This window comes from Coregonus clupeaformis, chromosome 16 (assembly GCF_020615455.1).
Source record: "Coregonus clupeaformis isolate EN_2021a chromosome 16, ASM2061545v1, whole genome shotgun sequence".
NCBI classification, from domain to species: Eukaryota; Metazoa; Chordata; class Actinopteri; order Salmoniformes; family Salmonidae; genus Coregonus; species Coregonus clupeaformis.
The window spans coordinates 7,214,315-7,235,730 of record NC_059207.1 but is presented as its reverse complement, the minus strand read 5'-3'; the positions used below and the strand labels follow the sequence as shown (position 1 = coordinate 7,235,730).

Here is a 21,416-nt window from a genome sequence, read left to right as displayed (position 1 = left end):
ACAGTGGCCTCCATCATTCTTAAATGGAAGAAGTTTAGAACCACCAAGACTCTTCCTAGAGCTGGCCACCCAGCCAAACTGAGCAATCGGGGGAGAAGGGCCTTGGTCAGGGAGGTGACCAAGAACCTGATGGTCACTCTGACAGAGCTCTAGAGTTCCTCTGTGGAGATGGGAGAACCTTCCAGAAGGACAACCATCTCTGCAGCACTCCACCAATCAGGCCTTTATAGTAAAGTGGCCAGATGGAAGCACACTCCTCAGTAAAAGGCACGACAGCCCGCTTGGAGTTTGCCAAAAGGCACTTAAAGACTCTCAGACCATGAGAAATAAGATTCCCTGTTCTGATGAAACCAAGATTGAACTCTTTGACCTGAATGCCAAGCGTCACGTCTGGCGGAAACCTGGCACCATCCCTACGGTGAAGCATGGGGATGGCAGCATCATGCTGTGGGGATGTTTTTCAGCGGCAGGGACTGGGAGACTAGTCAGGATCGAGGGAAAGATGAACGGAGCAAAGTACAGAGAGAGCCTTGATGAAAACCTGCTCCAGAGCGCTCAGGACCTCAGACTAGGGCGAAGGTTCACCTTCCAACAGGACATACTGTAGGATAGGTCTTGTTAAATCAGACCCATACTACAGTCCTGCATCCTGAAGCATCTATCAACGTCTTGTTAAATCAGACCCATACTACAGTCCTGCATCCTGAAGCATCTATCAACGTCTTGTTAAATCAGACCCATACTACAGTCCTGCATCCTGAAGCATCTTTTTTTAATGCTTGGCTGTAGTAAAGGCATGCACACTGTAGGCTCTATGTTTGGCTGACATGAAGGTGTCAAAAGCTAGTTTGCAATTTCGTCAAGTAAAAACTGGAACTTTCCAGCCCAGGTCTTATATCAGCTCCGCTGCGAGCTGGGCAGGGTGGAAATATTTTAGTTGTGTCCTTTTAAAAACATGATCCAAAATGCTAATTTCAGGCAGCGCTGATAGGGGTATTTAAGACCAACCTGGTTTTAGCAGTAACGCAGTTGGTTATGGCATGAATTTTGACAGCGGAAACACGGCCTACTTTGTATTTAGAAAAATTATGTTTTTTTTCCCCATTTCGTTTTATTTGATTAAGAACCAAGCATAGCCTCCCTTCCTCTCAATTAAGGCTTTTTTTTTTTTGTCTGCCCATTGCAATCGCGAAGTAGTCAAGACTGTGGATAAAGGGTTTGGCTCCTGAGACCGCTTGGATATAAATCTTAAATCACCAAAGCTTTCTTAAAATATGAAGTTTGAGAGGAGTAAAACAGTGAGCTGACGTTCCCTTTTTATCTATTTATTGTAGACAGGCCCACATTGTTTTAGCCATGCAGGTCCCGTTTTGGATGTGAGTAAAACCCTCCGTAGTCTTCATTGTTTAATAGTATACGGTTTAGGGTTTCTCCCACGGGGAGAAATGATGCTGCCTGTAAGTGTGACATAGCCTATTTAAAACAAGTTGTTTTGAATTTGATTAGAACTATTAGTTATCTTTTTAAGCCTTATCAATAATGAATGTAATCTTGTTATTGACAATGTTTGGCATGTCAATGTTCAGCCATATTGCAATTTACAGTAGCCCTAGCCCCTATACCAGTGCTATTGACGCCATGCAATTACTTAGAACATTGTGGACTGCAAATGGGTTCAAGTTAACATATTTAGCAAACACGGGATAGGTCTACATTTTGTTATTTCGTTTCTGTAAGCCATTTAACAAACTAACATTGGAATTGGAGTTGATTCCAAGGCGATAAATAAAAGACCGCAAATACACAACTTGAAACAACCGCATATTTCGCCATGGAGCACCTTCTGATTGGACAGTGTGGGGCCAAGCCTCGACACACCCACAACTTGTTTATTCATCAAAACCCAGCCCTTTCGCACCAGCGCCAGCAAGTGCGCCGATAATTGTGATTAGTGAAAATAGAAAAAATAAATCTGACACACCCCTGAACCTATAGCTTAGATTTACCCTTGCATGGTTTGTTAAAATAGAACCTCATGTTTTAATGCTTGGCTGGAGTAAAGGCCTGCACACCATGTTTTAATGCTTGGCTGGAGGAAAGGCCTGCACACCATGTTTTAATGCTTGGCTGGAGGAAAGGCCTGCACACCATGTTTTAATGCTTGGCTGGAGTAAAGGCCTGCACACCATGTTTTAATGCTTGGCTGGAGTAAAGGCCTGCACACCATGTTTTAATGCTTGGCTGGAGTAAAGACCTGCACATCTCCATGCCCAGGGCTGCACTACATTCTGACAGACAGAAACATTTCAACATGTCAACAATTTCACCTCTTTTTTTCATCTCTCCTCGTTTGGTTTCCCAGGCAACGGCTCGTGGAAGCGAGGGGATAAGTACGACAGTGAGGCACGACAGGCATACTCTGCCCTCAACACGGTCACGCTGCTCCGGACGGTCAAACCAGAGTTTGAGAACTTCTCTCTGGAGGTAAAGAGATCCATCCAGAAGGCTGGCCTACCGGACTGTGACAACTGTGACAATGTACGTAAGTCTGGCACCCTACACCCTAAACCCTTAGTTAACCATACATCTGGCACCCTAAACCCTACACCCTAAACCCCTAAACTGTTAGTGTACGTACAGTAGGTCTGTTACCCTAGACCGTAGTCCCTTAGGCCCTACGTCCTAGAGACCCTTTGTTAACCGCTGCAAAGAAAAAGCCATATCTCAGACTGGCCAATAAAAAGAAAAGATTAAGGTGGGCAGTCTGAGATATGGCTTTTTCTTTGCAACTCTGCCTAGAAGGTCAGCATCCCGGAGTCGCCGCTTCGCTGTTGACGTTGAGACTGGTGTTTTGCGGGTACTATTTAATGAAGCTGCCAGTTGAGGACCTGTGAGGCGTCTGTTTCTCAAACTAGACACTCAAATGTATTTGTCCTCTTGCTCAGTTGTGCACCGGGGCCTCCCACTCCTCTTTCTATTCTGGTTAGAGCCAGTTTGCGCTGTTCTGTGAAGGGAGTAGTACACAGCGTTGTACGAGATCTTCAGTTTCTTGGCAATTTCTCGCATAGAATAGCCTTCATTTCTCAGAACAAGAATAGACTGATGAGTTTCAGAAGAAAGTTATTTGTTTCTGGCCATTTTGAGCCTGTAATCGAACCCACAATTGCTGATGCTCCAGATACTCAATTAGTCTCAAGAAGGCCAGTTTTATTGGTTCTTTAATCAGCACAACAGTTTTCAGCTGTGCTAACATAATTGCAAAAGGGGTTTCTAATGTTCAATTAGCCTTTTAAAATGATAAACTTGGATTAGCAAACACAACGTGCCATTGGAACACAGGACTGATGGTTGCTGATAATGGGCCTCTGTACGCCTATGTAGATATTCCATTTAAAATCAGCCGTTTCCAGCTACAATAGCCATTTACAACATTAACAATGTCTACACTGTATTTCTGATCAATTTTATGTTATTTGAATGGACAATTTTTTTTAAATTGCTTTTCTTTTGAAAACAAGGACATTTCTAAGTGACCCCAAACTTTTGAACGGTAGTGTACGTACATCTACATTTTAAATTTTAGTCATTTAGCAGACGCTCTTATGCAGAGCGACTTACAGTTAGTGAGTGCATACATTTTCATACTGCCCCTCCGTGGGAAACGAACCCACAACCCTGGCATTGCAAACGCCATGCTCTACCAACTGAACATCTGGCACCCTAAACCCTTAATTAACTGTGAAGACCTGTGACAATATATGTGATATTATATGTTCATCTGGCACCCTAAACTCTAGACCCTTAAACTGTGAAGACTGTGATAATGTACATACATCTGGAAAACGATATGCATTAGCCAGGGTTGGGGTCAATTCGAATTGAAGGCAGTAAATTCAGGAAGTTATTTCAATAAAACATGTAAAAATGGATATATAAAAAAAGAAATCAGTATCTTCTACTTTTCTGTTTGTTGAGAAGTAATTTTTTCCATTATTGAATTAGATTTTCAGTTTACTTCCTGAATTGACCGCCTTCGATTGTAATTGTTCCCAACCCTGGTCTTAGTCACTGACGGCAGGCAGTTATGTATAGCCACGGGTCTTGATCAACCAAATTGATTGATGGTTAAGCGTTTATGGGGTGAGAGACATGGCAAGTGGCAACTTCATCCCAGTGCTGTGAAAAAGCATATACATTTACATTACATTTACGTCATTTAGCAGACACTCTTATCCAGAGCGATATTTTGATTCCTATGCAGTTGGCTGACTCTATTGATGTTTGTTGCTGTTGAGAACAGTCCTAATGTGCAATGAGAGTTTAGAGTTTCATCTTGCCTCTAGAAATCTTGTTACCTCCTTCTCTGGAAAAGGACGTTCGGTCTGCAAATTTCACTTTCCTCATACACACATTTTTAAAATTTCCATTTTAGGTGTATATTTAAGTATGAAGTATGGGGCTGTGCTATGCTAGGCCCAGTGGCTGGGAAGCCTCTCCAGTTAGTCTGTAAACACACAGTCAAGGTAAACAATTACATAAGACTGGGACATACACTCTTAGAAAAAAGGATTCCAAAAGGGTTATTCGGCTGTCCCAGGAAGAAGATAGGGGTGGAGAGGAGAGGGGAGAGGATAGGGTGGAGAGGGGAGCAGTAGAGGGGAGAGGATAGGGGGTGGAGAGGAGAGGGGAGAGGATAGGGGGTAGAGGGAGAGGATAGGGGGTAGATGGGAGAGGGGAGAGGAGAGGGGGTAGAGGGGAGAGGAGAGGGGGTAGAGGGGAGAGGATAGGGGTGGAGAGGAGAGGGAGAGGATAGGGGGTAGAGGGAGAGGATAGGGGGTAGATGGGAGAGGGGAGAGGAGGGGGTAGAGGGGAGAGGGAGAGGATAGGGGTAGAGGGAGAGGATAGGGGGTAGAGGGGAGAGGATAGGGGGTAGAGGGGAGAGGATAGGGGTAGAGGGGAGAGGATAGGGGGTAGAGGGAGAGGATAGGGGGTAGAGGGGAGAGGTAGGGTAGAGGGGAGAGGGAGAGGATAGGGGGTAGAGGGGAGAGGATAGGGGGTGGAGAGGAGAGGGGGAGAGGATAGGATAGGGGGTAGAGGGGAGAGGATAGGGGGTAGATGGGAGAGGAGGGGGTAGAGGGAGAGGAGAGGGGGTAGATGGGAGAGGAGAGGGGGTAGATGGGAGAGGATAGGGGGTAGAGGGGAGAGGATAGTAGAGGGAGAGGATAGGGGTAGAGGGGAGAGGATAGGGGTAGAGGGAGAGGATAGGGGTAGAGGGAGAGGATAGGGGGTAGAGGGGAGAGGATAGGGGGTAGAGGGAGAGGATAGGGGGTAGAGGGGGAGGATAGGGTGGAGAGGGAGAGGATAGGGGGAGAGGATAGGGGTAGAGGGGAGAGGATAGGGGTAGAGGGGAGAGGATAGGGTGGAGAGGGGAGCAGTAGAGGGGAGAGGATAGGGGGAGAGGGGAGAGGATAGGGGGGAGAGGGGAGAGGATAGGGGGGTAGAGGGGAGAGGATAGGGGGTAGAGGGGAGAGGATAGGGGGTAGAGGGAGAGGATAGGGGTAGAGGAGAGGATAGGGTGTAGAGGGGAGAGGATAGGGTGGAGAGGGGAGAGGATAGGGTGGAGAGGGGAGAGGATAGGGGGTAGAGGGGAGAGGATAGGGGGTAGAGGGGAGAGGATAGGGGGTAGAGGGGAGAGGATAGGGGGTAGAGGGAGAGGATAGGGGGGAGAGGGGAGAGGATAGGGGGTAGAGGGGAGAGGATAGGGGTAGAGGGGAGAGGATAGGGGGTAGAGGGGAGAGGATAGGGGTGTAGAGGGGAGAGGATAGGGTGGAGAGGGAGAGGATAGGGTGGAGAGGAGAGGATAGGGGTAGAGGGGAGAGGATAGGGTGGAGAGGGAGAGGATAGGGTGAGAGGGAGAGGATAGGGGGTAGAGGGGAGAGGATAGGGGGTAGAGGGGAGAGGATAGGGGGTAGAGGGGAGAGGATAGGGGTAGAGGGGAGAGGATAGGGGGTAGAGGGGAGAGGATAGGGGGTAGAGGGGAGAGGATAGGGGGTAGAGGGAGAGGATAGGGTAGAGAGGAGAGGATAGGGGGTAGAGGGAGAGGAGAGGATAGGGGGTAGAGGGAGAGGATAGGGGGTAGAGGGGAGAGGAGAGGGGGTAGGGGGTAGAGGGGAGAGGATAGGGGTAGAGGGGAGAGGATAGGGGGTAGAGGGGAGAGGATAGGGGTAGAGGGGAGAGGATAGGGGGTAGAGGGGAGAGGAGAGGGGGTAGAGGGGAGAGGAGAGGGGGTAGAGGGAGAGGATAGGGGGTAGAGGGGAGAGGATAGGGGGAGAGGATAGAGGGGAGAGGATAGGGGGGTAGATGGGAGAGGATAGGGGGTAGAGGGGAGAGGAGAGGGGGTAGAGGGAGAGGATAGGGGGTAGAGGGGAGAGGATAGGGGGTAGAGGGGAGAGGATAGGGGGTAGAGAGGAGAGGATAGGGGGTAGAGGGGAGAGGAGAGGGATAGGGGGGTAGAGGGGAGAGGATAGGGGGGTAGAGGGGAGAGGAGAGGGGGTAGGGGGTAGAGGGGAGAGGATAGGGGAGAGGATAGGGGGTAGAGGGAGAGGAGAGGGGGTAGAGGGGAGAGGAGAGGGGGTAGAGGGAGAGGGGGTAGAGGGGAGAGGATAGGGGGTAGAGGGGAGAGGGAGAGGATAGGGGTAGAGGAGAGGGGGTAGGGGGTAGAGGGGAGAGGATAGGGGAGAGGATAGGGGGTAGAGGGGAGAGGAGAGGGGGTAGAGGGAGAGGGGGAGGGGGAGAGGATAGGGGGTAGAGGGGAGAGGATAGGGGGTAGATGGGAGAGGATAGGGGGTAGATGGGAGAGGATAGGGGGTAGATGGGAGAGGAGAGGGGAGAGGATAGGGGGTAGAGAGGAGAGGGAGAGGATAGGGGGAGAGGAGAGGGTAGGGGGAGAGGAGAGGGTAGGGGAGAGGGAGAGGATAGGGGTAGAGGAGAGGGTAGGGGGTAGAGGGGAGAGGATAGGGGGTAGAGGGGAGAGGATAGGGGGTAGATGGGAGAGGATAGGGGGTAGATGGGAGAGGATAGGGGGTAGATGGGAGAGGATAGGGGGTAGATGGGAGAGGAGAGGGGGTAGAGGGGAGAGGATAGGGGGTAGAGGGGAGAGGATAGGGTAGAGGGGAGAGGATAGGGGGTAGAGGGGAGAGGATAGGGGGTAGATGGGAGAGGATAGGGGTAGAGGGGAGAGGATAGGGGTAGAGGGAGAGAATAGGGGGTAGATTGGAGAGGATAGGGGGTAGAGGGGAGAGGATAGGGGGTAGAGGGAGAGGATAGGGGGTAGAGGGAGAGAATAGGGGTAGATTGGAGAGGATAGGGGGTAGAGGGGAGAGGATAGGGGGTAGATTGGAGAGGATAGGGGGTAGATTGGAGAGGATAGGGGGTAGAGGGGAGAGGATAGGGGTAGGGGTAGAGGATAGGGGGTAGAGGGGAGAGGATAGGGGGTAGAGGGAGAGGATAGGGGTAGAGGGGAGAGGGTAGAGGGGGAGAGGATAGGGGTAGAGGGAGAGGAGAGTGGAGAGGATAGGGGTAGAGGGGAGAGGAGAGGGGAGAGGATAGGGGGTAGGGGGTGGAGGGAGAGGATGGGGGTAGATGGGAGAGGATAGGGGTAGGGGGTAGAGGATAGGGGGTAGAGGGGAGAGGATAGGGGGTAGAGGGGAGAGGATGGGGGGTAGATGGGAGAGGATCGGGGGTAGAGGGGAGAGGATAGGGGGTAGAGGGGAGAGGATAGGGGGTAGGGGGTAGATGGGAGAGGATAGGGGTAGAGGGGAGAGGAGAGGGGGTAGAGGGGAGAGGATAGGGGGTAGAGGGGAGAGGATAGGGGTAGAGGAGAGGATAGGATAGGGGGGAGAGGGGAGAGGATAGGGGGTAGAGGGGAGAGGATAGGGGGTAGAGGGGAGAGGATAGGGGGTAGATGGGAGAGGATAGGGGGTAGATGGGAGAGGATAGGGGGTAGGGGGTAGAGGATAGGGGGTAGATGGTAGAGGATGGGGGTAGATGGGAGAGGATAGGGGTAGAGGGGAGAGGATGGGGGGTAGATGGGAGAGGATCGGGGTAGAGGGGAGAGGATAGGGGTAGAGGGGAGAGGATAGGGGTAGAGGGGAGAGGATAGGGGGTAGAGGGAGAGGATAGGGGGTAGGGGAGAGGATAGGGGTAGAGGGGAGAGGATAGGGAGTAGGGGGGAGAGGATAGGGGGTAGATTGGAGAGGATAGGGGGTAGATTGGAGAGGATAGGGGTAGAGGGGAGAGGATAGGGGGTAGGGGTAGAGGATAGGGGGTAGAGGGGAGAGGATAGGGGGTAGAGGGAGAGGATAGGGGTAGAGGGGAGAGGATAGGGGGTAGAGGGGAGAGGATAGGGGGTAGAGGGAGAGGAGAGGGAGAGGATAGGGGTAGAGGGAGAGGAGAGGGAGAGGATAGGGGTAGAGGGGAGAGGATAGGGGTAGAGGGGAGAGGAGAGGGGGTAGGGGGTAGAGGGGAGAGGATAGGGGGTAGAGGGTAGAGGGGAGAGGATAGGGGGTAGAGGGGAGAGGATAGGGGGTAGGGGGTGGAGGGGAGAGGATGGGGGTAGATGGGAGAGGATAGGGGGTAGGGGGTAGAGGATAGGGGGTAGAGGGGAGAGGATAGGGGGTAGAGGGGAGAGGAGGGGGGGAGATGGGAGAGGATCGGGGTAGAGGGGAGAGGATAGGGGGTAGAGGGGAGAGGATAGGGGGTAGGGGGTAGATGGGAGAGGATAGGGGTAGAGGGAGAGGAGAGGGGGGTAGAGGGGAGAGGATAGGGGGTAGAGGGGAGAGGATAGGGGGTAGAGGGGAGAGGATAGGGGTAGAGGGGAGAGGATAGGATAGGGGGTAGAGGGGAGAGGATAGGGGGTAGAGGGGAGAGGATAGGGGGTAGAGGGGAGAGGATAGGGGGTAGATGGGAGAGGATAGGGGGTAGGGGGTAGAGGATAGGGGGTAGATGGTAGAGGATGGGGGTAGATGGGAGAGGATAGGGGGTAGAGGGGAGAGGATGGGGGTAGATGGGAGAGGATCTGGGGTAGAGGGAGAGGATAGGGGTAGAGGGGAGAGGATAGGGGGAGAGGGGAGAGGATAGGGGGTAGAGGGGAGAGGATAGGGGGTAGATGGGAGAGGATAGGGGGTAGAGGGAGAGGATAGGGGTAGAGGGGAGAGGATAGGGGGTAGGGGGTAGAGGGGAGAGGATAGGGGTAGAGGGAGAGGATAGGGGGTAGAGGGGTAGAGGGGAGAGGATAGGGGTAGAGGGAGAGGATAGGGGGATACGGGAGAGGATAGGGGGTAGAGGGGAGAGGATAGGGGTAGAGGGAGAGGATGGGGTAGAGGGAGAGGATAGGGGTAGAGGGGAGAGGATGGGGGGGTAGAGGGGAGAGGATAGGGGGTAGAGGGGAGAGGATAGGGGGTAGAGGGGAGAGGATAGGGGTAGAGGGGAGAGGATAGGGGGTAGAGGGGAGAGGATAGGGGTAGAGGGGGAGAGGATAGGGGGTAGAGGGAGAGGATAGGGGGTAGAGGGGAGAGGATAGGGGGTAGAGGGGAGAGGATAGGGGGTAGAGGGAGAGGATAGGGGTAGAGGGGAGAGGATAGGGGGGAGAGGATAGGGGGTAGATGGGAGAGGATGGGGGTAGATGGGAGAGGATAGGGGTAGAGGGAGAGGATAGGGGTAGAGGGGAGAGGATGGGGGGTAGAGGGGAGAGGATAGGGGTAGAGGGGAGAGGATGGGGGTAGATGGGAGAGGATGGGGGGTAGAGGGGAGAGGAGAGGGGGTAGAGGGGAGAGGATAGGGGGTAGATGGGAGAGGAGAGGGAGAGGATAGGGGGTAGATGGGAAAGGATAGAGGGGAGAGGATAGGGGGTAGATGGGAGAGGATGGGGGTAGATGGGAGAGGATGGGGGTAGAGGGGAGAGGATAGGGGTAGAGGGGAGAGGATAGGGGGTAGAGGGGAGAGGATAGGGGGTAGAGGGGAGAGGATAGGGGGTAGAGGGGAGAGGATAGGGGTAGAGGGGAGAGGATAGGGGGTAGATGGGAGAGGATGGGGGGTAGATGGGAGAGGATAGGGGGTAGATGGGAGAGGATAGGGGGTAGAGGGGAGAGGGTAGGGGTAGAGGGGACAGGATAGGGGGTAGAGGGGAGAGGATGGGGTAGAGGGGAGAGGATGGGGGTAGATGGGAGAGGATAGGGGGTAGAGGGAGAGGATAGGGGGTAGAGGGGAGAGGATAGAGGGGAGAGGATAGGGGGAGATGGGAGAGGATACGGGGAGACGGGAGAGGATAGGGGGAGATGGGAGAGGATAGGGGTAAATGATAGGGGGTAGAGGGGATAGGATGGTTGGTTGGACCAGTTGTTAGCTAGTTAGCTGGTGGCCCACGCTGAGGTAATGTGAAGTTCTTTCACTTTGGCGGAGAGTATCAGGGGGATATCTGGGAGTGAGAAAGGAGGTGTTATTCGGCACCACAAATTCCCAGGCTGCTCGTCACATATGTAAATTAGACACGGCAGCCTCAACCAACCTCAACCAGACTCAACCATCACAAGAGACTTCATTGTCAACAAGCCATTGAGGGAGCGAGGGAGCGAGGGAGGGAGGGAGGGAGGGAGGGAGAGAGGGAGGGAGGGAGGGAGAGATCCCCAATATTTCTATCCAATGACAACCAGTAGGTGGGTGTGTTGCATTAGAGCGCTGTTATTACATTCACTAACATGACATACAGTACGTTATAAAAAGGAGCAGGACTGAATCATTTGATTCGTGTCAGGAATCAAAACAAGAACAGGCCTGAATGTCCAGAACAGACTGATGCTTTCCCGACACATTCAGCCTTAACCAACGGCTCCCGACACCTTCATCCCTAACCAACGGCTCCAGACACATTCAGCCCTAACCAACACCTTCAGCCCTAACCAACGGCTCCAGACACATTCAGCCCTAACCAACACATTCAGCCCTAACCAACGGCTCCCGACACATTCAGCCCTAACCAACGGCTCCAGACACATTCAGCCCTAACCAACGGCTCCAGACACATTCAGCCCTAACCAACACCTTCAGCCCTAACCAACGGCTCCAGACACATTCAGCCCTAACCAACACATTCAGCCCTAACCAACGGCTCCCGACACATTCAGCCCTAACCAACGGCTCCAAACACATTCAGCCCTAACTAATGGCTCCAGACACATTCAGCCCACCAGCCAGACTAGCCCTAACCAACGGCTCCAGACACATTCAGCCCTATCCAACACATTCAGCCCTAACCAACACATTCAGCCCTAACCAACGGCTCCAGACACATTCAGCCCTATCCAACTGCTCCAAACACATTCAGCCCTAACCAACACATTCAGCCCTAACCAACATATTCAGCCCTAACCAACGGCTCCAAACACATTCAGCCCCTAACCAACGTCTCCAAACACATTCAGCCCTAACCAACACATTCAGCCCTAACCAACGGCTCCAAACACATTCAGCCCTAACCAACACATTCAGCCCTAACCAACGGCTCCAAACACATTCAGTCCTAACCAACACATTCAGCCCTAACCAACGGCTCCAGACACATTCAGCCCTATCCAACACATTCAGCCCTAACCAACACATTCAGCCCTAACCAACGGCTCCAGACACATTCAGCCCTAACCAACACATTCAGCCCTAACCAACGGCTCCCGACACATTCAGCCCTAACCAACGGCTCCAAACACATTCAGCCCTAACTAATGGCTCCAGACACATTCAGCCCTAACCAACGGCTCCAGACACATTCAGCCCTAACCAACGGCTCCAGACACATTCAGCCCTATCCAACACATTCAGCCCTAACCAACACATTCAGCCCTAACCAACGGCTCCAGACACATTCAGCCCTATCCAACTGCTCCAAACACATTCAGCCCTAACCAACACATTCAGCCCTAACCAACATATTCAGCCCTAACCAACGGCTCCAAACACATTCAGCCCTAACCAACGTCTCCAAACACATTCAGCCCTAACCAACACATTCAGCCCTAACCAACGGCTCCAAACACATTCAGCCCTAACCAACACATTCAGCCCTAACCAACGGCTCCAAACACATTCAGTCCTAACCAACACATTCAGCCCTAACCAACGGCTCCAGACACATTCAGCCCTATCCAACACATTCAGCCCTAACCAACACATTCAGCCCTAACCAACGGCTCCAGAAACATTCAGCCCTATCCAACTGCTCCAAACACATTCAGCCCTAACCAACACATTCAGCCCTAACCAACACATTCAGCCCTAACCAACGGCTCCAAACACATTCAGCCCTAACCAACGTCTCCAAACACATTCTGCCCTAACCAACACATTCAGCCCTAACCAACGGCTCCAAACACATTCAGCCCTAACCAACACATTCAGCCCTAACCAACGGCTCCAAACACATTCAGCCCTAACCGACACATTCAGCCCTAACCAACGGCTCCAAACACATTCAGCCCTAACCGACGGCTCCAAACACATTCAGCCCTAACCAACACATTCAGCCCTAACCGACGGCTCCAAACACATTCAGCCCTAACCAACACATTCAGCCCTAACCGACGGCTCCAAACACATTCAGCCCTAACCGACACATTCAGCCCTAACCAACGGCTCCAAACACATTCAGCCCTAACCGACGGCTCCAAACACATTCAGCCCTAACCAACACATTCAGCCCTAACCGACGGCTCCAAACACATTCAGCCCTAACCGACACATTCAGCCCTAACCAACGGCTCCAAACACATTCAGCCCTAACCGACGGCTCCAAACACATTCAGCCCTAACCGACACATTCAGCCCTAACCAACGGCTCCAAACACATTCAGCCCTAACCAACACATTCAGCCCTAACCAACACATTCAGCCCTATCCAACGGCTCCAAACACATTCAGCCCTAACCAACGGCTCCAAACACATTCAGCCCTAACCGACGGCTCCAAACACATTCAGCCCTAACCGACACATTCAGCCCTAACCAACGGCTCCAAACACATTCAGCCCTAACCGACGGCTCCAAACACATTCAGCCCTAACCAACACATTCAGCCCTAACCAAAACATTCAGCCCTAACCAACGGCTCCAGACACATTCAGCCCTATCCAACTGCTCCAAACACATTCAGCCCTAACCAACACATTCAGCCCTAACCAACACATTCAGCCCTAACCAACGGCTCCAAACACATTCAGCCCTAACCAACGGCTCCAAACACATTCAGCCCTAACCAACGTCTCCAAACACATTCTGCCCTAACCAACACATTCAGCCCTAACCAACGGCTCCAAACACATTCAGCCCTAACCAACACATTCAGCCCTAACCAACACATTCAGCCCTATCCAACGGCTCCAAACACATTCAGCCCTAACCAACGGCTCCAAACACATTCAGCCCTAACCAACACATTCAGCCCTAACCAACACATTCAGCCCTAACCAACGGCTCCAAACACATTCAGCCCTAACCAACGGCTCCAAACACATTCAGCCCTAACCAACGTCTCCAAACACATTCTGCCCTAACCAACACATTCAGCCCTAACCAACGGCTCCAAACACATTCAGCCCTAACCAACACATTCAGCCCTAACCAACACATTCAGCCCTATCCAACGGCTCCAAACACATTCAGCCCTAACCAACGGCTCCAAACACATTCAGCCCTAACCAACACATTCAGCCCTAACCAACACATTCAGCCCTATCCAACGGCTCCAAACACATTCAGCCCTAACCAACGGCTCCAGACACATTCAGCCCTAACCAACACATTCAGCCCTAACCAACGGCTCCAGACACATTCAGCCCTAACCAACACATTCAGCCCTAACCAACGTCTCCAAACACATTCAGCCCTATCCAACGGCTCCAGACACATTCAGCCCTAACCAACACATTCAGCCCTAACCAACACATTCAGCCCTAACCGACGGCTCCAGACACATTCAGCCCTAACCAACACATTCAGCCCTAACCAACGTCTCCAAACACATTCAGCCCTAACCAACACATTCAGCCCTAACCAACGGCTCCAGACACATTCAGCCCTAACCAACACATTCAGCCCTAACCAACGGCTCCAAACACATTCAGCCCTAACCAACGGCTCCAAACACATTCAGCCCTAACCAACACATTCAGCCCTAACCAACACATTCAGCCCTAACCAACGGCTCCAGACACATTCAGCCCTAACCAACACATTCAGCCCTAACCAACACATTCAGCCCTAACCAACGGCTCCAAACACATTCAGCCCTAACCAACACATTCAGCCCTAACCAACACATTCAGCCCTAACCAACGGCTCCAGACACATTCAGCCCTAACCAACACATTCAGCCCTAACCAACACATTCAGCCCTAACCAACGGCTCCAAACACATTCAGCCCTAACCAACACATTCAGCCCTAACCAACGGCTCCAGACACATTCAGCCCTAACCAACACATTCAGCCCTAACCAACACATTCAGCCCTAACCAACGGCTCCAGACACATTCAGCCCTAACCAACACATTCAGCCCTAACCAACGGCTCCAAACACATTCAGCCCTAACCAACGGCTCCAGACACATTCAGCCCTAACCAACACATTCAGCCCTAACCAACGGCTCCAGACACATTCAGCCCTATCCAACGGCTCCAGACACATTCAGCCCTAACCAACACATTCAGCCCTAACCAACGTCTCCAAACACATTCAGCCCTAACCAACACATTCAGCCCTAACCAACGGCTCCAGACACATTCAGCCCTAACCAACACATTCAGCCCTAACCAACACATTCAGCCCTAACCAACGGCTCCAAACACATTCAGCCCTAACCAACACATTCAGCCCCTAACCAACGGCTCCAGACACATTCAGCCCTAACCAACACATTCAGCCCTAACCAACACATTCAGCCCTAACCAACGGCTCCAAACACATTCAGCCCTAACCAACACAGGGGTCAGTGACAACGTGGTCTTGTAATATTTTACTTCTCGGAACAACTCAACACAACACAGTGAAGTAACATTCAGAGCTTGTTGGTTAGGGCTGAATGTGTCTGGAGCCGTTGGTTAGGGCTAAATGTGTTGGTTAGGGCTGATTGTGTTGGTTAGGACTGAATGTTTTGGAGCCGTTGGTTAGGGCTGAAATGTGTGGTTAGGCTGAATGTGTTTGGAGCCGTTGGTTAGGCTGAAATGTGTTGTTAGGGCTGAATGTTGGAGCCGTTGGTTAGGGCTGAATGTGTTGGTTAGGGCTGAATGTGTCTGGAGCCGTTGGTTAGGGCTGAATGTGTTGGTTAGGGCTGAATGTGTTGGTTAGGGCTGAATGTGTCGTGTGAGAAGCCCTCAAAGCAAATCCAGTTTTATTGCCTGAATCCATCAACTAATATATTAGAAAGATCACCCCGTCTGCTGTGTAGTGTTGCAACGTTACCAGTCATTTACTAACGTTACCGGATTCTTCAGTAATGTTGGTAATTAACAGAAAATCTATGGCAATCTATCTTAACTTTGGTAATTTATACTTGAACTTTAGAAAAAGTATTCATGTATATTTTGGATTTTTTTATATCTGTGTCCTTATTGTCAATGAGTTTCTAGTGGATAGACCATTCTGTTCAAGAGAAAATAGCCTAATTAATGAAAAAAAGCATCTAATGAACAATGACATCAATAACCTCTACAACTCTTCCAACTATTGCCTTTTTTAACAACTGCCACCAGTTTACATCTACATTTTTTACATTTAGCAGACGCTCTTATCCAGAGTGAGTGAATACATTATTATTTATTTTTTCATACTGGAATCGAAGCCACATCCCTGCCGGCCATTCCCTCCCCTACCCTGGGCCAATTGTGCGCCGCCCCATGGGTCTCCCGGTCGCGGCCGGCTACGACAGAGCCTGGACTCTAACCAGGATCTCTAGTGGCACAGCTAGCACTGCCATGCAGTGCCTTAGACCACTGCGCCACTCGGGAGTTTGACGCCAAAACATTGACAACAAATACATATTGACATAGTAAAATAAATACATATTGACATAGTAAAATAAATACATATTGACATAGTAAAATAAATACATATTGACATAAGTAAAATTAATACAAGTGTGTAAAAAACAAAAAATGTAAAGGCTACAGTGGGAAAAAATTATTTGATCCCATTTTTTACATTTACATTTTAGTCATTTAGCAGACGCTCTTATCCAGAGCGACTTACAGTTAGTGAGTGCATACATGATAAAAAAATAAAATAAAAATCATACTGGCCCCCCGTGGGAATCGAACCCACAACCCTGGCGTTGCAAACGCCATGCTGTACCAACTGAGCTACATCCCTGCCGGCCATTCCCTCCCCTACCCTGGACGACGCTGGGCCAATCGTGCGCCGCCCCATGGGTCTCCCGGTCGCGGCCGGCTACGACAGAGCCTGGATTCGAACCAGGATCTTTAGTGGTACAGCTAGCACTGCGATGCAGTGCCTTAGACCACTGCGCCACTGCTGATTTTGTACATTTGCCCACTGACAAAGAAATGGTAGGTTCAGCCTAGAAACCTTAATGACTTGGAAAAGATCTGCAAAGAGGAGTGGGACAAAATCCCTCCTGAGATGTGTGCAAACCTGGTGGCCAACTACAAGAAACGTCTGACCTCTGTGATTGCCAACAAGGGTTTTGCCACCAAGTACTAAGTCATGTTTTGCAGAGGGGTCAAATACTTATTTCCCTCATTAAAATGCAAATCAATTCATAACATTTTTGACATGCGTTTTTCTGGATTTTTTTGTTATTCTGTCTCTCACTGTTCAAATAAACCTACCTTTAAAATTATAGACTGACCATTTCTTTGTCAGTGGGCAAACATACAAAATCAGCAGGGGATCAAATACTTTTTTCCCTCACTGTATGTCATGCTGAAACCCTAATGTTTTACAGCTTTGTCACTCTATTTTTTATTTTAAAATCCTCTTATTTATAATGAACAAAAATATAAATGCAACATGCAACAATTTCAACGATTTTACTCAGTTACAGTTCATATATGGAAATCAGTCAATTTCAATAAATTCATTAGGCCCTAATCTATGGAGTTCACGAATGGGAATACAGATATGCATCTGTTGGTCACAGATACCTTAAAAAAGAAAAGGTAGGGGCGTGGATCAGAGAACCAGTCAGTATCTGGTGTGACCACCATTTGCCTCATGCAGACCGACACATGTTCTTCACATAGAGTTGATCAGGCTGTTGATTGTGGCCTGTGGAATGTTGTCCCAGTCCTCTGTGCAAAGTTGCTGGATATTGGCGGGAACTGGAACACGCTGTCGTACATGTCGATCCAGAGCATCCCAAACATGCTCAATGGGTGACATGTCTGGTGAGTATGCAGGCCATGGAAGAACTGGGACATTTTCAGCTTCCAGGAATTGTGTACAGATCCTTGCGACATGGGACAGTGCATTATAATGCTGAAACATGAGGTGATGGTGGCAGATGAATGGCACAACCATGGGCCTCAGGATCTTACATTTACATTTACGTCATTTAGCAGACGCTCTTATCCAGAGCGACTTACAAATAGGTGCATTCACCTTATAGCCAGTGGGATAACCACTTTACAATGTTTTTTTTTGTTTTTTGTTTTGGGGGGGGAGGTGGGTTAGGGTAAGGGGGGGGGATACAATGATTACTTTATCCTATCCCAGGTATTCCTTAAAGAGGTAGGGTTTCAAATGTCTCCGGAAGGTGGTGAGTGACTCCACTGTCCTGGCGTCGTGAGGGAGCTTGTTCCACCATTGGGGTGCCAGAGCAGCGAACAGTTTTGACTGGGCTGAGCGGGAACTATGCTTCCGCAGAGGTAGGGGAGCCAGCAGACCAGAGGTGGATGAATGCAGTGCCCTCGTTTAGGTGTAGGGACTGATCAGAGCCTCAAGGTACGGAGGTGCCGTTCCCCTCACAGCTCCATAGGCAAGCACCATGGTCTTGTAGCAGATGCGAGCTTCAACTGGAAGCCAGTGGAGTGTGCGGAGGAGCGGGGTGACGTGAGAGAACTTGGGAAGGTTGAACACCAGACGGGCTGCGGCATTCTGGATGAGTTGTGGGAGTTTAATGGCACAGGCAGGAGCCCAGCCAACAGCGGTGCAGTAATCCAGACGGGAGATGACAAGTGCCTGGATTAGGACCTGTGCCGCTTCCTGTGTAAGGCAGGGTCGTACTCTCCGAATGTTGTAGAGCATGAACCTACAGGATCGGGTCACCGCCTTGATGTTAGCGGAGAACGACAGGGTGTTGTCCAGGGTCACGCCAAGGCTCTTCGCACTCTGGGAGGAGGACACAACGGAGTTGTCAACCGTGATGGCGAGATCATGGAACAGACAGTCCTTCCCCGGGAGGAAGAGCAGCTCCGTCTTGCCAAGGTTCAGCTTGAGGTGGTGATCCGTCATCCATACTGATATGTCTGCCAGACATGCAGAGATGCGATTCGCCATCTGGTTATCAGAAGGGGGAAAGGAGAAGATTAGTTGTGTGTCGTCAGCGTAGCAATGATAGGAGAGGCCATGTGAGGATATGACAGAGCCAAGTGACTTGGTGTATAGCGAGAATAGGAGAGGGCCTAGAACTGAGCCCTGGGGGACACCAGTGGTGAGAGCACGTGGTGCGGAGACAGATTCTCGCCACGCCACTTGGTAGGAGCGACCGGTCAGGTAAAATGACTCACTACTGTAAGTCTCTCTGGATAAGAGCGTCTGCTAAATGACTCACTACTGTAAGTCTCTCTGGATAAGAGCGTCTGCTAAATGACTCACTACTGTAAGTCTCTCTGGATAAGAGCGTCCGCTAAATGACTCACTACTGTAAGTCTCTCTGGATAAGAGCGTCTGCTAAATGACTCACTACTGTAAGTCTCTCTGGATAAGAGCGTCTGCTAAATGACTCACTACTGTAAGTCTCTCTGGATAAGAGCGTCTGCTAAATGACTCACTAACTGTAAGTCTCTCTGGATAAGAGCGTCTGCTAAATGACTCACTACTGTAAGTCTCTCTGGATAAGAGCGTCTGCTAAATGACTCACTACTGTAAGTCTCTCTGGATTAGAGCGTCTGCTAAATGACTCACTACAGGAAGTCTCTCTGGATAAGAGCGTCTGCTAAATGACTCACTAACTGTAAGTCTCTCTGGATAAGAGCGTCTGCTAAATGACTCACTAACTGTAAGTCTCTCTGGATAAGAGCGTCTGCTAAATGACTCACTACTGTAAGTCTCTCTGGATAAGAGCGTCTGCTAAATGACTCACTACTGTAAGTCTCTCTGGATAAGAGCGTCTGCTAAATGACTCACTACAGGAAGTCTCTCTGGATAAGAGCGTCTGCTAAATGACTCACTAACTGTAAGTCTCTCTGGATAAGAGCGTCTGCTAAATGACTCACTACTGTAAGTCTCTCTGGATAAGAGCGTCTGCTAAATGACTCACTACAGGAAGTCTCTCTGGATAAGAGCGTCTGCTAAATGACCATTACTATAAGTGTGACATAAAACAGTGTATTGAAAAGTAATGTGTGATGTTGGCCTACAGTATAAACGAAAGAGTATGTAAATATGTTATATTCTCCTTCCATATCTCATTCTGAGACAGTGCTACTGTCAGAGGATTCATCTGCAAATTAATTGGGGACAATATTTGTTAGTTTTTTTCCCCAGTTATGGTCTTCATACAGGCTGTTATGGTCTTCATACAGGCTGTTATGGTCTTCATACAGGCTGTTATGGTCTTCATACAAGCTGTTATGGTCTTCGTACAGGCTGTTATGGTCTTCGTACAGGCTGTTATGGTCTTCGTACAGGCTGTTATGGTCTTCGTACAGGCTGTTATGGTCTTCATACAGGCTGTTATGGTCTTCATACAGGCTGTTATGGTCTTCATACGAGCTGTTATGGTCTTCATACAGGCTGTTATGGTCTTCATACAGGCTTTTATGGTCTTCATACAGGCTGTTATGGTCTTCATACAGGCTGTTATGGTCTTCATACAGGCTGTTATGGTCTTCATACAAGCTGTTATGGTCTTCGTACAAGCTGTTATGGTCTTCGTACAAGCTGTTATGGTCTTCGTACAAGCTGTTATGGTCTTCGTACAGGCTGTTATGGTCTTCGTACAGGCTGTTATGGTCTTCATACAAGCTGTTATGGTCTTCATACAAGCTGTTATGGTCTTCATACAGGCTGTTATGGTCTTCATACAAGCTGTTATGTTCTTCATACAAGCTGTTATGGTCTTCGTACAGGCTGTTATGGTCTTCGTACAGGCTGTTATGGTCTTCATACAAGCTGTTATGGTCTTCATACAAGCTGTTATGGTCTTCATACAAGCTGTTATGGTCTTTATACAGGCTGTTATGGTCTTCATACAGGCTGTTATGGTCTTCATACAAGCTGTTATGGTCTTTATACAGGCTGTTATGGTCTTCATACAGGCTGTTATGGTCTTCATACAGGCTGTTATGGTCTTCATACAGGCTGTTATGGTCTTCATACAAGCTGTTATGGTCTTTATACAGGCTGTTATGGTCTTCATACAGGCTGTTATGGTCTTCATACAGGCTGTTATGGTCTTCATACAAGCTGTTATGGTCTTTATACAGGCTGTTATGGTCTTCATACAAGCTGTTATGGTCTTCTGCTGTTGCAGCAGTGTGTGTACACGTGCCTTATTGTGTGTGTGTGTGTGTGTGTGTCTGTGTATGTGTTCTTGCTTGTGCGTGTGTTTGTATGTGTGGGTCTTTCTAACGTCTACCGTGTGTCACGGAGAGGCAGGGAGTCAGGTCTGTGCTTGAAGCAGCCCCTCCAGAGGTAATTAGATTATTAACATAAACTTTTTCATTCCTGACAGCCAGATTGTCAGAGCAGATTTTAATCGTACCGCCAAGCCGTCGAATTGCGCAAAAGGACTGAGGAAGCGAATAGCGCCCGTCCATTCCGACAAAAGGACTGAGGAAGCGAATAGCGCCCGTCCATTCCGACCAAAGGACTGAGGAAGCGAATAGCGCCCGTCCATTCCGACCAAAGGACTGAGGAAGCGAATAGCGCCCGTCCATTCCGACCAAAGGACTGAGGAAGCGAATAGCGCCCGTCCATTCCGACCAAAGGACTGAGGAAGCGAATAGCGCCCGTCCATTCCGACCAAAGGACTGAGGAAGCGAATAGCGCCCGTCCCATTCCGACCAAAGGACTGAGGAAGCGAATAGCGCCCGTCCATTCCGACCAAAGGACTGAGGAAGCGAATAGCGCCCGTCCATTCCGACCAAAGGACTGAGGAAGCGAATGAGCGCCCGTCCATTCCGACCAAAGGAC

The 21,416-nt window shown here is 50.2% G+C and overlaps 1 protein-coding gene across 1 annotated transcript in view; it reads left to right on the top strand.

The window, feature by feature from the left end:
• LOC121584474 (atrial natriuretic peptide receptor 3-like) overlaps positions 1-21,416 on the top strand; it is a 98,237-nt gene that overhangs the window by 36,985 nt on the left and 39,836 nt on the right. Inside the window, 1 exon segment of the mRNA XM_041900367.2 lies at positions 2,363-2,538. Coding sequence (XP_041756301.2) covers positions 2,363-2,538 — 176 coding nt within the window.